This window comes from Syngnathus scovelli, chromosome 11 (assembly GCF_024217435.2).
Source record: "Syngnathus scovelli strain Florida chromosome 11, RoL_Ssco_1.2, whole genome shotgun sequence".
Taxonomy (NCBI): Eukaryota; Metazoa; Chordata; class Actinopteri; order Syngnathiformes; family Syngnathidae; genus Syngnathus; species Syngnathus scovelli.
This window is the reverse complement of record NC_090857.1, coordinates 9,558,459-9,571,875: the sequence shown is the minus strand read 5'-3', so window position 1 is coordinate 9,571,875 and position 13,417 is coordinate 9,558,459. Positions and strand designations below refer to the sequence as shown.

The 13,417-nt window shown below is 41.1% G+C and overlaps 1 protein-coding gene across 16 annotated transcripts in view; it reads right to left on the bottom strand.

The window, feature by feature from the left end:
• cadpsb (Ca2+-dependent activator protein for secretion b) overlaps nt 1-13,417 on the bottom strand; it is a 50,289-nt gene that overhangs the window by 5,241 nt on the left and 31,631 nt on the right. For 2 of the 16 annotated variants that reach the window (XM_049734040.2, XM_049734041.2), the window contains 15 exons: nt 12,970-13,071; nt 12,826-12,889; nt 11,970-12,093; nt 9,532-9,600; nt 7,282-7,388; nt 6,221-6,250; nt 4,392-4,548; nt 4,157-4,298; nt 3,375-3,536; nt 2,094-2,249; nt 1,774-1,942; nt 1,560-1,634; nt 1,403-1,486; nt 1,236-1,268; nt 1,037-1,144 (listed from right to left, as the gene is read on the bottom strand). In XM_049734040.2, coding sequence (XP_049589997.1) covers nt 1,037-1,144; nt 1,236-1,268; nt 1,403-1,486; nt 1,560-1,634; nt 1,774-1,942; nt 2,094-2,249; nt 3,375-3,536; nt 4,157-4,298; nt 4,392-4,548; nt 6,221-6,250; nt 7,282-7,388; nt 9,532-9,600; nt 11,970-12,093; nt 12,826-12,889; nt 12,970-13,071 — 1,582 coding nt within the window. Of the gene's footprint in view, nt 1-1,036; nt 1,145-1,235; nt 1,269-1,402; nt 1,487-1,559; nt 1,635-1,773; nt 1,943-2,093; nt 2,250-3,374; nt 3,537-4,156; nt 4,299-4,391; nt 4,549-6,220; nt 6,251-7,281; nt 7,389-8,772; nt 8,806-9,531; nt 9,601-11,969; nt 12,094-12,825; nt 12,890-12,969; nt 13,072-13,417 lie in introns of all 16 variants that reach the window. The other 14 variants (XM_049734042.2, XM_049734044.2, XM_049734045.2 and 11 more) reach the window with 8 other exon arrangements.

The window sequence follows — 13,417 nt, the reverse complement described above, 5'->3', positions numbered from 1 at the left end:
ATGGATGGATGGATGGATGGATGGATGGATGGATGGATGGATGGATGGATGGATGGATGGATGGATGGATGGATGGATGGATGGATGGATGGATGGATGGATGGATGGATGGATGGATGGATGGATGGATGGATGGATGGATGGATGGAAAATGCATTCAGATGAGAAGCAAACAGATAAGGAACGGAAAAAAAACAGACATCCTAAAGTCGCTTTGAAAACGCGGCTTGGACTTGAGAAGAAGTCACCAGGGAAAGTTGAGGCTTTTGGGGGAGGCCACACAGAGGACACCAGGAGAAAGTGAGGACACAGACAAGGAAGGATTCCAGCGCGGGCCTCCTCGCACACAAAAGCAGAGCCACTCCAAAAAAAAAAAAAAAACATACATAAATCAAAGACAAACAAAAACAGATTTGTCTGGATCCCGCACAAAACTTCTGCGTGTCAACCCCATCTCACTTCCTCACGCCGCAGCGTCTCGACATGACGTGAAAGCACACACAACACAGCATTATGTGTCGCTGAAACCACACATGGAGGACACATTGCTGTCAATGTATCCCGTCAGGATTATGTCGGGCTAAGACAGTGCTCTCCAGCCTCCAACACATGAAAACCTGCCTCGTGAGCCCTTTACATGTTCGCATTTCCGCTAAAGGCTCCTCATGTGTCTGCCTGAGGGAGTGCTCGCTAAGCATGCACGAAATGTTCTTTCCAGAGAGCACTGCTTCATATAATCCTTTTTTTTTTTTTAGGGGGGGGAGGGTGCTTTTATGGACTCTTTGTAAATATTTTTTTTTTTTTTTTTTAATAGACAAAGGCCCAAAAGCACTGTGGCAATGCAGACCGGAATGCTGAGGGCAGCAGCTGAGCTTGACAGAGAAAAAAGAGAAGAGGACAGAAAGGACAGGAAGAAACACTTTTCCTGCTCTCAACGAAAAACAAAACGGGACTTATCCCCCCTCTGCCCTGTTGTTTTGCCACATTCTGTAGGGCCCCCTCCCTGCTTGAGTGGAGGAGACGGCATTTTACTTACATCAAATAACCTTTCTATATACACCTCCTCATTGACCTTATCACGCAGCATGTCCTGAGAGTGGCGGACAAAGGTCACGTAGCCGTCGGCCACGTCCATGCCGGGTTTCTGCAAAACAAACACACGGTTGGCTGACTTACTGTCGTGACCCGGAGAAGCGAGTCGCCTAAAAAGTGTGTAAAGGGGGGATGCCACTTACAGGTACGTCCACATATTTGGAGGCGGCTTTCACCTGAAAATGCAAGCAAACAAATCCAAGGGGCCATTTTGTATAAAACGCATTCAGAAGATTAGACTCAGTCCAATTTCAAATCTGATACTACAAAAAATTATATATATATTCAGAATTGTGAAGCGTCATCTCACCGTGAACGAGAGGAACGAAGAGAACAACGTGCCTTCATCGTATCTGGATATCTTTGCCAACACTCCCTCCAGAATGGCGACAAACTAAGCAAAAGAAGGTAAATAAATGATTTGATCGATGCCAATGATGTCATCAAAGCAACACGTGACTTGGCACCTTTGCAACGAGGAGCTGAATCATGTCCCGTACACTTTCCTCAATCAGTTCATCTATTTGAGAGTGGATCTGTTTCTGCAGAGTAAGAAATCATGTCATCAGTTATTGCTTTGCATTGGATAATTAAATTAAATTAAATTAAAATGGCTTAAATTAATTCATCATAATTAATAATATTAATTATAATTAATTATAATTAAATTAAATAATTTACTTTGTTTTTTTCTTTGCTTAATTCCTGACCCATCTCCATCGCACACAGTTTGGCCGACTGGTCTTTAGCATCGACCATCACGTTGAACATGGTGCACAATGTCGGAGAAATGCGGAAATCTGTCGACTTGCTGCTCTTTGCCAGTTTGGACTCGAATGCCATCCTGGTGCTGTTTGGAAGGCATTGAGGACACAACATAATTGTGCAAATGTTAATTGTTTATAATAATAATAAATAATAGTATTATAATAAAGGCTACTATAAATACTGCATCAATTTTATCGACTGTATGCAGGGGCGGAGCAACATTTTCCACTTACCGCTTAACGCAGTTCTCGATCATGTTGCTCGACATCAGCTTGATGCGACTCTCCAGGTGTTTGGCGAACTCCTCCTCGGGCCAATGGAGATCTCGGATGAAGGTCTGGAGGGCGTCCAGCTTCCAGAACAGGTCCTCGGATGTCCCGGAGCCATTGCTGCCATTGAACCAAATGCAAATATTTAAAATATCATGGCGGAAGATGGCCAAAGGGGTGAAAGGTCAGGGAACGAGGGAGGGAGGGTGGTGTTGAGGGATTCTGCTCCTCGCCACTTGAGAAGTCGTTTGACGCACACTGACTTGTCCGTCCAAATCGGTGCATGTGAGGACAATCAGTGTATAGGTGGGGAGGAGCGGGAACTTTACAGTTACAAGTCAATCAATAATCATGCTCTCTGGTATGATTATTGATCGGGGTTGTGAGGAGGCTGCATGCGGGTTCAAATTACTGCAGCGTTGAGTCACAAAGGGAATGGCGGCATGAGAGAGGACATCTCAGATGGCGCTTAGTGATCAAATTCTCCCAAATGGGCACGTCCCCTCTGCTGCCCCCCGGAAGAACGACCAGACTCAACATGCGTGAGTGGAGTCTGTTGCGCAAGTGCTGCCAGGATGGACGGTGATAAAACAAGCAGCCACCGACCTTTTTACCGTCATCCCCACCCCAGCCCTACCCGCTCCTTCCGGGCCGCCATCTCAGTAACCAATCAGAGGCGGTCAAGATCGTAAAACCACTAAAACCCCACTTGGGTATGTCTGGTCTTGCAATTGATTTTAAAAAGTTTTGCCTTGGAGAAACATACAGCATGTATATACTGTAGGTGGAAATGTACAGTATATACATGATTTCTTTTTCGGGGGGGGGGGTCTGTGACTGCGCCATCACATCTCAAACTCAACAGCATGCATGTTGAGACAAATGACCTCATCTACTCTTGGAAAATCCTTGGCATGAACATAAACTATTTTGACGTTAAAATCACGTGACATGATTGGAGCTGAAATGTGTCATAATTAATTTGTTGATCATGTTTAGAATGTATATTTATGACTTTGTTAGCTCTTGACCGTGTGTGAGTGTGTTCAAAATAACTGCAGTCAATTTGTGTGTCGTAATTATTTTACAGAATCAGGTCAAATCCTTTTTTACCATTTGAACAGTGATAGGTTCTTGGGATAAATCATCACTTTTCCAATATATTCCTAAATGTGGAACTCTTCATACCAAGGCATCCTCCATTTTTTGCTCAGTAAAACTAGAGTGAACTAATTGAATACACACTCAGAGTCATATATAGCAGCCATCCACGACGGAGTTGAAAAGCTAGGCATTTGTGGAAGGTTAACTGACAGTCCCGCTACTGGAACGGGCAGATTTGGTACTTTGGGAATTTGGAGGTTGACATTTGGTAGATTCACATTGGGCAGATTACTTGTTAAACTCCTGCAGAAGAGACAGACAAAAAGAAACAACAAGAACAAAAAGAACATAACAGTGGCGTGGGAGCAGCAGAATGCTATGTAACACTCATTACTCAACAAAAAGATTGGAAAATAATACATGCAAACAAATGCTCGCTGTGTGAAAAGACCTACGGCTGGACAAAAAAAAAAAAAGCCAAACTATCTAAAACAAAAATCACTTTTTGCTATACTTTTCTTTATAGAATCAAAACGAGCGAGACCGTGAAAGCCACAACAAATGAAGAACAAGAGCAACGGACTGGAGGCCTTTCGTCTCTGGCAACATGTCAAAAGCACGAATTATGAAGGTTAGTGAACACAAAACAAACAAAAAGAAATATTAGCCTCTGATGTGCTGCAGAGAAACGACTATAAGACATTATTAGTCAGATGTGACAAACATATTTACACAGCAAAATAATGTTTGCCTATTTGATCCATTAAAAAAAAAACATTCTGCCCACACATGGCTTGCTCATGACGTTTGAAGGAAGCCTTGGTGTACTTTACAGATGCTCTCCCAAAATCGCCGTCAGGCTCCCATTACAAAAACGAGAGACGAAATCCAAGAGACGAGCTACAAAGACAGAGGCTCCTTACTTTACAGGTTCCCAGGATTCCCGCTCAAAGCCCTTGTGAATTGACTGTGCGATGGAGGACTCCATCAGATCCACATATCTAACCACCAGAGGAGCATACAGATCCTGAAGGTGCTTGTGGAATTTTCCGTTACACAGATGATCTACATAGAGAAGGACCGGAGAAAAAAAAAAGTCTTTCAGTCGAAAAAATGGCCATATACAGTATATACTTATATGCAATCCAAAACTCTTACAGTCTGTTCGCAGGAAATCGTTGAGAAGTTGAAACAGCGGAAAGCTGTCCCAGCTCTCGGGCGACTGGATCTCCAGAGCGGCGTCCATGTCGATGGCGTAGAGGGCCAGGAAGTTTTCGGCGTGCTCCACCATGAGGTCAGTCCACCATGCAAAGGCCTGCAGAGAAAGTCAGAGGAAAACGGGAAGAAGGTGAAATGGGACACAAGGAGGGAGGGCAAAGGGGAAAAACAATCAGGCACACTACTTGTGAAGAAGGAAACTTCCTGAATCCTATTCAACATATTACTAACAGATACTCGACTTGGATGTAGATGTGTAGCCCGTGTCAAAAGTACCTAAATAAGCTCTGGCAATTTTGCATTCAGTATACAATCAACCTAATCACATTTTGCTCTTCCCAAATTGACCTGTTTTAATGTACCGTATTTTCCGCACTATAAGGCGCACCTACAAACCTCCAATTTTCTCAAAAGCCGACAGTGCGCCTTATAATCATGGTGATTTGTTGAATAGCAAAATGCAAACATGTGGCAGGACAGTGTTTATTGTGATAGTAATTTGCGGCAGTGTAAAAGTCCACTGTAGCTTTTCATCGTACTGTACTAAGAGGTGTTATATGATTATATAGTTAGTAGTGATTGGACAAAACACCTCTCAGTAGGACAGTGTTAGTGAGATGCTCCATGCTTGTTAAACAACATGCTTAGTCAAGGTATGTAAGCGTTCGTACGAAAGCGCGGAACTGCCAAAGTGGACTGGCAAATACGTTTGAACATGCATTCGGATGTATTTGTTGAAATTGTTTACTCCACATTGGCCGTTCCATGCTTCCGGATGTGTGTGTGAATGTGTGTTGTGTCGATAAGATTGGAGCCTTCCTCCACTTTGTGGATATCTTGCAGATTTGGCACTTTTTACTCATGCAGATGTGCCACTTCCCTGCATGCTTTGCTGCCAAGCTGAGAAAAGATGAGCTGTGCCACCATTCAAATCGGCGACAAACAAAAACCTCGAATCCCTCGCCATGTGAATGGCGCTCATTACATGCACGTCGTCATCATCCTCGGATCCTTCAATTCGGCGCACAGCATCTCCGGTTAGCAAAGTCGGACCTTCCATTCGGGCTCTAAGATGCCTTGAGATCTTTCATGGCACTCCTACTTACCTATCTATCCACTTACCCACCGCTGAGAGCTAAAACAAGCGCTAGTGGGAGACACAAGCAGCAAACAAACTCTCCTCTACCATTTTTGTGGAAAAACAAGAAGGCGGGATTCCAGTTTCCAAAGGTGGGGAATACTCAAAGGTGGTAAGCCAAGAGTGAGTACGGGCCTCTCTACAGTCAACGCAATCAGTCCAGAGGGGACATGCACATAACTCATTCCAGTGTTTTTATTACGTACCTCTTTTCCCTACATGGACAGGCATCAATCACAGTGAGAACACAGGAAGATGAGAAAGATTGTTTTTTTTGTTTTGTTTTTTTGAGGCAGGGTTTTTTTGTGCGTGTGGTAAACTTAGACAGCAGGGGGGGTGATGGAGAAGGAGGAGCTTAGTGGGGAAGAATGCTTGGACAGGAGCGGACATTAATCGTCAGATGGAGAAGAAACACATTTATGGCGGATTAAAGTCGGAGGTTCACATGGAGCATACTCGTTCATACCGGTTCAGCATGCTGTTGGGAGAGCAAGGAAAGCTCTTTATGGCCCGATGAACATGCGCTATGATCACAGTCATGTTGTGCAAGCTTCTCTTATTGGCTTTTTTTTTTGTGCGTGACAAGGACTGAAAGGAGGAGAGGGGGGGTTAAAAAATCAAAATACTGTACCGCTTGATCTGCAGAGCTTGTGACTGCCGCCTGTCGAGCATATTCAGAGAGATACAATAAATCTGCTAGATCTGCATATTGGTATGGATGACACCGGGTCGTCATGCTTTTTTTTTTTTTTTCTATGGCCGCTGTTGCCGGTGAAGCAAACTTTGTTTTTTGAATACTAAGAGTTTACAGATGCTAAATTTTTTCCACTTGTTGCCACATACAAAAATAATTAAAGTAGGAAATATTAAAATATAAATTGTTAAGTCTTGCAGAATTCAACTTTGGTTTGTTTTATCGGTTGTGTGAAGAAAATGTGTACTATTTTTTATCATTTGAACTTTTTCTCACATCCGCTTGATTTGTTGGGTAAAGACGATGTAGGAGCATTCTAGGTAATGACAACTATTGAAATCACTAAAACAAAATGTAATAATAATTAGTTAACATAACAATAGCATTTCCTTAAAAAGATAAAAAAATATATATTATTATGTATAGATATATTAGAAAATAAGTTTCATCTTTTCCCATTAATTTCATACACGAGTTAATTTAAACATTTCTTTTGGCATCACTGTACGACCGTAAGGAAGGTCAGGCAGACGGTTGGTAATTGCAGTTTTCTTAACTTTACTACGCAATAGTGACCTTTTTACGAATCATGCACACAACAAATACATTATATGAAAATTAATAGAATTCTAACTAAAACAAAGCATTAAAAATAAAATAATAAAATCTAACAAACCCACTCTAAAAATTAACAAACAAAAAAAAGTCAAAATAAAATTAAAAGAACAATGAAAGAGTCTACGTATGGGAGGCCAACAAAAATGTGCAATTGGTGGCAAAGATTCTCCTGACTGCATTTTGGACACCACTTGCTTGGATGCTGCTGTAGTCTTTTTTTTTTTTTTTTTTTTAAATCTTAAATTCATCTCAAAGAATGACTTTTTTTTTTTTTTTTAGCAACACATGGATGGAAGCAGTTTTGCTTATCGCAGACTCATTCAAGACTCATGGAGATAAGCGCCCGGGGATTAGAGTGTTTTGAGGAGCGTCTCACCCACCTCGGCGTGGTGCTCCTGGTTCTGTTGAAGGACCTCGATGACTAACTCGGCCAGGCGAATGGTTTCTTCCAGCTTTTTGGCGGGGGTGACTAAGCGGCCCGCATTCTCTGAGACAGAACGATGAGGGTGAAGGAAGGGTGGTTAGTCAAGCACAGAACAAAATACTGAGGGTGAAAGGGACTTCTGTGACTAAGATAAGACCTTTTCAGGACAATAAACTAAGCGCTTGATATTTATTCCAAATAGAAGGATGTTCTCACTTTGAGTGCATGTAGGGCTGCGGGTTAAAAAGCAACACGTGACGTTGACAAGGTGTCAAGCTCGTGTGAAGTCGACACGCAAAATGGAAGTGCAATGTCACATATAGAAAAATGCACATTGCATTGATGAAGCGGTTGTATTTGGAGCTGCTTCAAGTACCCAGTCATACAATTTTTTTTTTTAGTATTGGTATTACTTGACCTCGACATCAAAAGAGGCAACTTTAGGTTTATATTTTGCAAACAGCTTCAAATGGCATGCTTATTCATTGCGGAGGCGGATGGCATGACAGTCTCACAGTGGAATGATGTACACCATGAAGTTAACATGTAACTCAAATGAGAACACATACACAAACACACAAACACACACATGTAACTCAGGCCCCTTAAGAACATCCAATTGAGGGAAACTTTTTTTTGTAATTTACAGTCTATTGATCAAACATTTACGTCCATCTATGTTTAATACTATATCTCCAAAACGAATTTAAAAGCCTTCACTACAAGTGTCTCCATTGCATTAAACTACATAAATTAATGACTTATATTTATTATATTTGCTGTGGTTAAACCGCAATTGATGCTGTCAACAAAAAATATTAATTGATTTGGAGAATACGCCGTTGCTTTGACAGTGAATGACATTATTTGATTTATTTTTGCATTATTAATGCTAGTAGTAAAATGAGATATAAAGTCATTTGAATGTGAATTGGTTAGGCTAGGGCCAGTTTGAGTGTTCATACCATAAACATGCATATAGTGCAGTATATTATCCGTTTTTATAATATACTTTGAGGAAGAAGAAGCTACACATCAATTAACTACTCAAAGCATGCAAGTATATGTTTTGTATACATAATTCAGTATACCGTATTAAATACATGTCTGGCATGTGTATTGTGTACTCTGTATATGTGCATGTATATTGTTTATATTACACAGTGGACCCTCACATACTCGTGGTTCGGCATATACATGGATTTACAGATTTTTTTCAATATTTTATATTTTGGGGTGATTTATTTTTTGTTCACATTTCCCCACATTTTGGAGGAGGGGAAATTAAGTAGATTTCCCCACCCAAGGCAATAAAATTATATGTGGATTTTTGCTAGTCATGTGACATCTCTGTTGAAATCCCTTGCGAATAGCGGGGGTCCACTGTTTGTGTGTGCAGTTTAGACTATAACTATGTTTCTAAGCCAGAAACAAAACATGAGTTCACCTGGATCCTTCTGATCCTTTTGACCTTTCTCAACTTCAGCGCGAAATGTGGGAGAGAGAAGATGAACAGATATTTAGAATTAGAATGCTAAGTTAGCTGTTTTCGGGGAGGGGGGGGGGGTTCATAGGGAAGGTCTCGGCCCCCATCTGATAATATGAGGGCTTCAGCTCCAGCAAGTAAGAGTCTAGGGCAACAGACAGGTCACAAACATCATCACAACAGAGACGCTATAACGTAACCTGTGAATGAAAAAAGTGGTAAGATGCTTGTTAACATACGCACAAAAAGCTCATTAAGACACACATTAAGACATCTGGCGGGATCAGACAGGACACACTGAGCGACTGGCCAAAGATCAAATTAGGACAAACAAAGCGCTTCCATTGATGTCCACAAGCCCCAATTGTCCCAAGCCTACCTGTTGGGCACGGCACATCACTTGACACATGATCAGACCACATGACTGGAGGAGATATCAATGTAAGCAATGTAAAAATGCATTCAAGTCAAAGGAATGTGCATTGAAACCAAAAGAAAGAAGCTCACAGACCAGACTGCTCATTCATATCCACCCCAAGCAGATGGTTCGAATTGAAACAAAAATGGCTGATTCTGTGGTGCTGCTCGGATCTCCCGACTGCTTCTTTTGGACACTCAGTCTCACACATAAAAGCAAACAGATAAATCAATACGCATGGCAGAGAGAGGGAAGGCCGAGCAGGGTATGAGGTGTGAGGGTTTGGGGGTGAAGGTACTCACGGATGGTTAAATCCATCACTTGAGACGCCAAGCAGAAGACAGGGTGCTCAAACATTTCCCTCTTTTTTCCTACAAAAAAAAAGGATCGGGGCATGCAAGAGGCAGGGGTCAGACGAGGGGATGTTGGAGGCGCCAAGCTGATGGGAGGACGGTTGTCCGGGTGAGACCGAGAGTCAAATGTTCTCGGGGTAATTGCAAAAAAAATAAGAGACGCCTCATGAAGACAGCGGGAGGTCAGCTGACAGAGCAGAGCAAGATAGTAAGGCTGTCTCTCCTTAATATCTTTTTAGCACACTGAGCAGTTCTTTTCGAGGCATGAAACAGCGGCAGTGTGCAGTGGGGTGGCAAGACCGTCAGGCTTGTGAGGGATAAAGTACTCACACGCTAAAGTGCATACCCTCAAATGCACTGGAATACAGAATAAAAAACGATTTGTCACTATTGTCGTTTATATATGATGCTGCTATAATTTCTCGATGCAGAAAAAAAAAACATCTGCAAAAATCTATCAAGTGCGTATCGACTTGTTGGCAGGATATTTTATGGTTACGCAATCCGGCAAAACGGCAGGCGTGCAAGTCAAAAGTTCTCTGTAATTATTATGACTGAATTATGAGATGCTAAAATGATGTGCTCAGCCAACTTCAAGTAACATTGATTCCGAGAAATACATTTGACTCCATGAGACCTTCATTTAAAAAAAAAAAAAAACTGTTAAATTAAAGTACAGATCTGCAAATGGAAAATCTAATTAAGTAGAGTAACAAAATTAGTTCCCTTTCCATTATCTGATTTTTTTCCCCCATAAGTTCCCTATTGTAAGATTCATCCATCACAAGCTGTATCGTAACGTCGCTGCCGGGATTTTCTTTCACTGTTCAAGCAGCTATTGAGCGGTCTACATGTCAATCATATATTCACAACCCCACTGCCTGGTTGCATTGCCACTTTGCTGCTTGGTTCTTGGAGCATGACTCCACCCACTGCCACACACGACATCATTGCTTTTTCACGCCACGCAAAGTGCCTGCGAGTGAATCGAGATGACGTCTCAAAGCACATGCAAGGTGGCGGATGCTGGCTTGGAGCCGATCAATCCCAGCATCCCACTTTACAAAACGTCACCCGATAGTTCACCAAGCAACCGTGTGGGAGAGGAGAAGTAAGCAGAGTCGACAGGGAGGATAGCGGGAGACAGAGGTGGCAGGAGAGCTGCTGGGATTTTCAGGCAGCAGGGGCACGGGGGGTGTTAAGGGAGGGTTGAGAGGACTTCGGGGGTGGTGTTAGTAGAGGTGATTCCTTTGGGAGCTGTGACTCAGAGAGGACCGCCATGTCCACATTGTCGAGGAGTCACCACAACGACAGATATCAGCTTGGACAGATTTGAGGGCTTTTTTGGAGGGAGGAGTTGAATGCATTTTTACTCACACACACCTCTACACAAAGGGCAAGTTGTACTATAGAACAGCACAGAGCTAAAGCGGGCCTGAAACAAAGGAGAGAGTTATTGCACTGAGACAGCGAGTGAGAGAGACATCATCTGGGACAAAAGAGGGCGGAAAGACAAGTGGACTCTCTTTTGTTGCTCTTGTGCCAAGTAGACTGTGTTTACATTGCAGTTGGTCTAGTATAGAAGAACTGACCGGTAAAAAACAGATTACGATTACAATATTTGGCAGCGAGAAATTCCGATAACCGATTAATCGGCCGATGAAATAAAATAAATATGTAAGGAATAAATGTAGTTTATTGTTTGGTCTCTTAACGGTTCCAACTCTTTTACAGTATACTGCCATTTCACATTTGTTTAAATTTACAACCATGACAAAATCTGCAAAAATCTGATTTTTTTTTTTTTTTAATGCGGGCAGTGACGTTTGAATTATCATTATATTCATCTAATGCTGTATTTTGTTAACGTTTATGAAAACAATAGTCAGCTAATTAAATCAGTCAGTCTGTGACTTCAGGCTCTAGAACTACAAATTAAAAAAAACTTTTATATTTTGGTGCAGATGTGGATAAGAGTGCATATTCTGCAGTTCCACACAATTTTAGTACATCAAACACAAACACAAATACATTAGCATCATCATAAAGAAAAGATATTGACAATCATCAACAAAACACATTATATATATATAGTTAATTTGTCTTTGATTAAAAATATACAAAAAAACATACATTCATGTTCCACATCATCAACTTAATATTTCTGTTTACCTAAAACATCAAATTGAATGTCGATTAATTTGCAAAGTACATTAGTGCGGATTCAATGAGAAACAAAAACAGTTAGAAGGGGTTGGATCAACTTAGTGTGGAATCTATGATATAAAAATAGAAACGTTTCTTCTGTCATCCAAAACAATTACTAAACGTGCCACTTTGGATACATTAACAGTCATAATCCCCCAAAGAGAAGATGTTTTGATTACCTTCAATTTTAGCATATTCTTTAATGCGTTGGTAGTTGAGGTTGGCGGCCTGCTCCAAACATCTGCGGATGACTCCTTTAACTTCCTCTGGAGGGACGGGTGTCACAATGTCCTTCATCAGGACCTGAGGCCGGGTCATAGTTAAAGAGAATCGTGTGACCTGCTGATGTCCATTCACTTGGTCTAATATCACAGACAGTGCATTTTATTAGGTACACTTATGTCAGCTATTATAAGTGTGGGCAAAGTATGGCACAGGGGTCCATATACGGCCTGCTCCGTTCATTAATTTGGCTCACCACAGGGGTCTTGTAATATTGCTCAAATTGATTGCTTCATTTTAAAATTCATTTAACATTTCGCTATTTAGTTTATTAACTAATTGGTTCATTCATTGTCATAACATTATGAATAAATGGGTTAGGGTTAGCAAATGACAAATTATTTCATTACCACAGTAGAAAAAAAAAAAAAAAAAAGCACATTTACTTCTACATAAAACCTCATCTACAAATGACTGGACCCATTTGACAATTTTTTTATATCAAATGAGGCCCTTGAGAAGAAAGGTTCAAGCCCATAAAATACTTTTAAGAGCCACTTTAACCTTATGCGTGGATTGAACTTTCACAATGCTTAGATATGAAAAATGTAAAACATTTAATGGAACGGTATTAGACTGAAAACGTTAAATACAACTAAATTTTACTTAGGCCTTTTTTTGCCTACCACTAGAGGGAGTGTGTGACCACTATTGATAACGATACTCCTAATGAGAATTATTGGGATTAATAAAGCATAATTATGGATTGGTAAGTATTCTATTTATGAACGAGTATTTCAAATTGGAACAAACCCTTTCCAGCAAAGATAAGGTGGCCTTCAGTGCACCTTCTGGACGGCCAAAGGGGAAACAATATCTACACGGAGGGGATGAGGAGAGATGTTCATATTGATTTGAAAGTCATATTCAAAGTGCGTGTATTAGTGTGTATGTCACCTGAAATTTACAATCTGGTTTTCCAATATCACACGCAACCGCTCCTTGATGTCTTCAAATCGCTCCTTCTCGTCCACTTTGACGGTGCTCAACCCGTCTGGCCTGTGAGAATCACGCAAACACATTTGAAGAGCAATACACACACACATTCACACACCCATTGCTGTATATGTGAAAAGCCCGCAGGTCTTTTCCAGATGAACTACGAGTAAGTAACTTCTTGGATAGATTGCATTTGTCAGAGTAAAAATTTAACGCAACATCCGTTTTACTTTTGAGTACTTTTATCAATATGCAACACGGCTTTTAACCCGATTACGTTGACCTACATTCTGCTCACTACTTTTTTTTTGTATCTGCTTGCCTCAGCCTTTTTCTCATTGTTGTGGTTGGTAATATTCTTGGGCAATATTTGAAGCGGCCCATTCCTATTTAATATTTTTGTCTA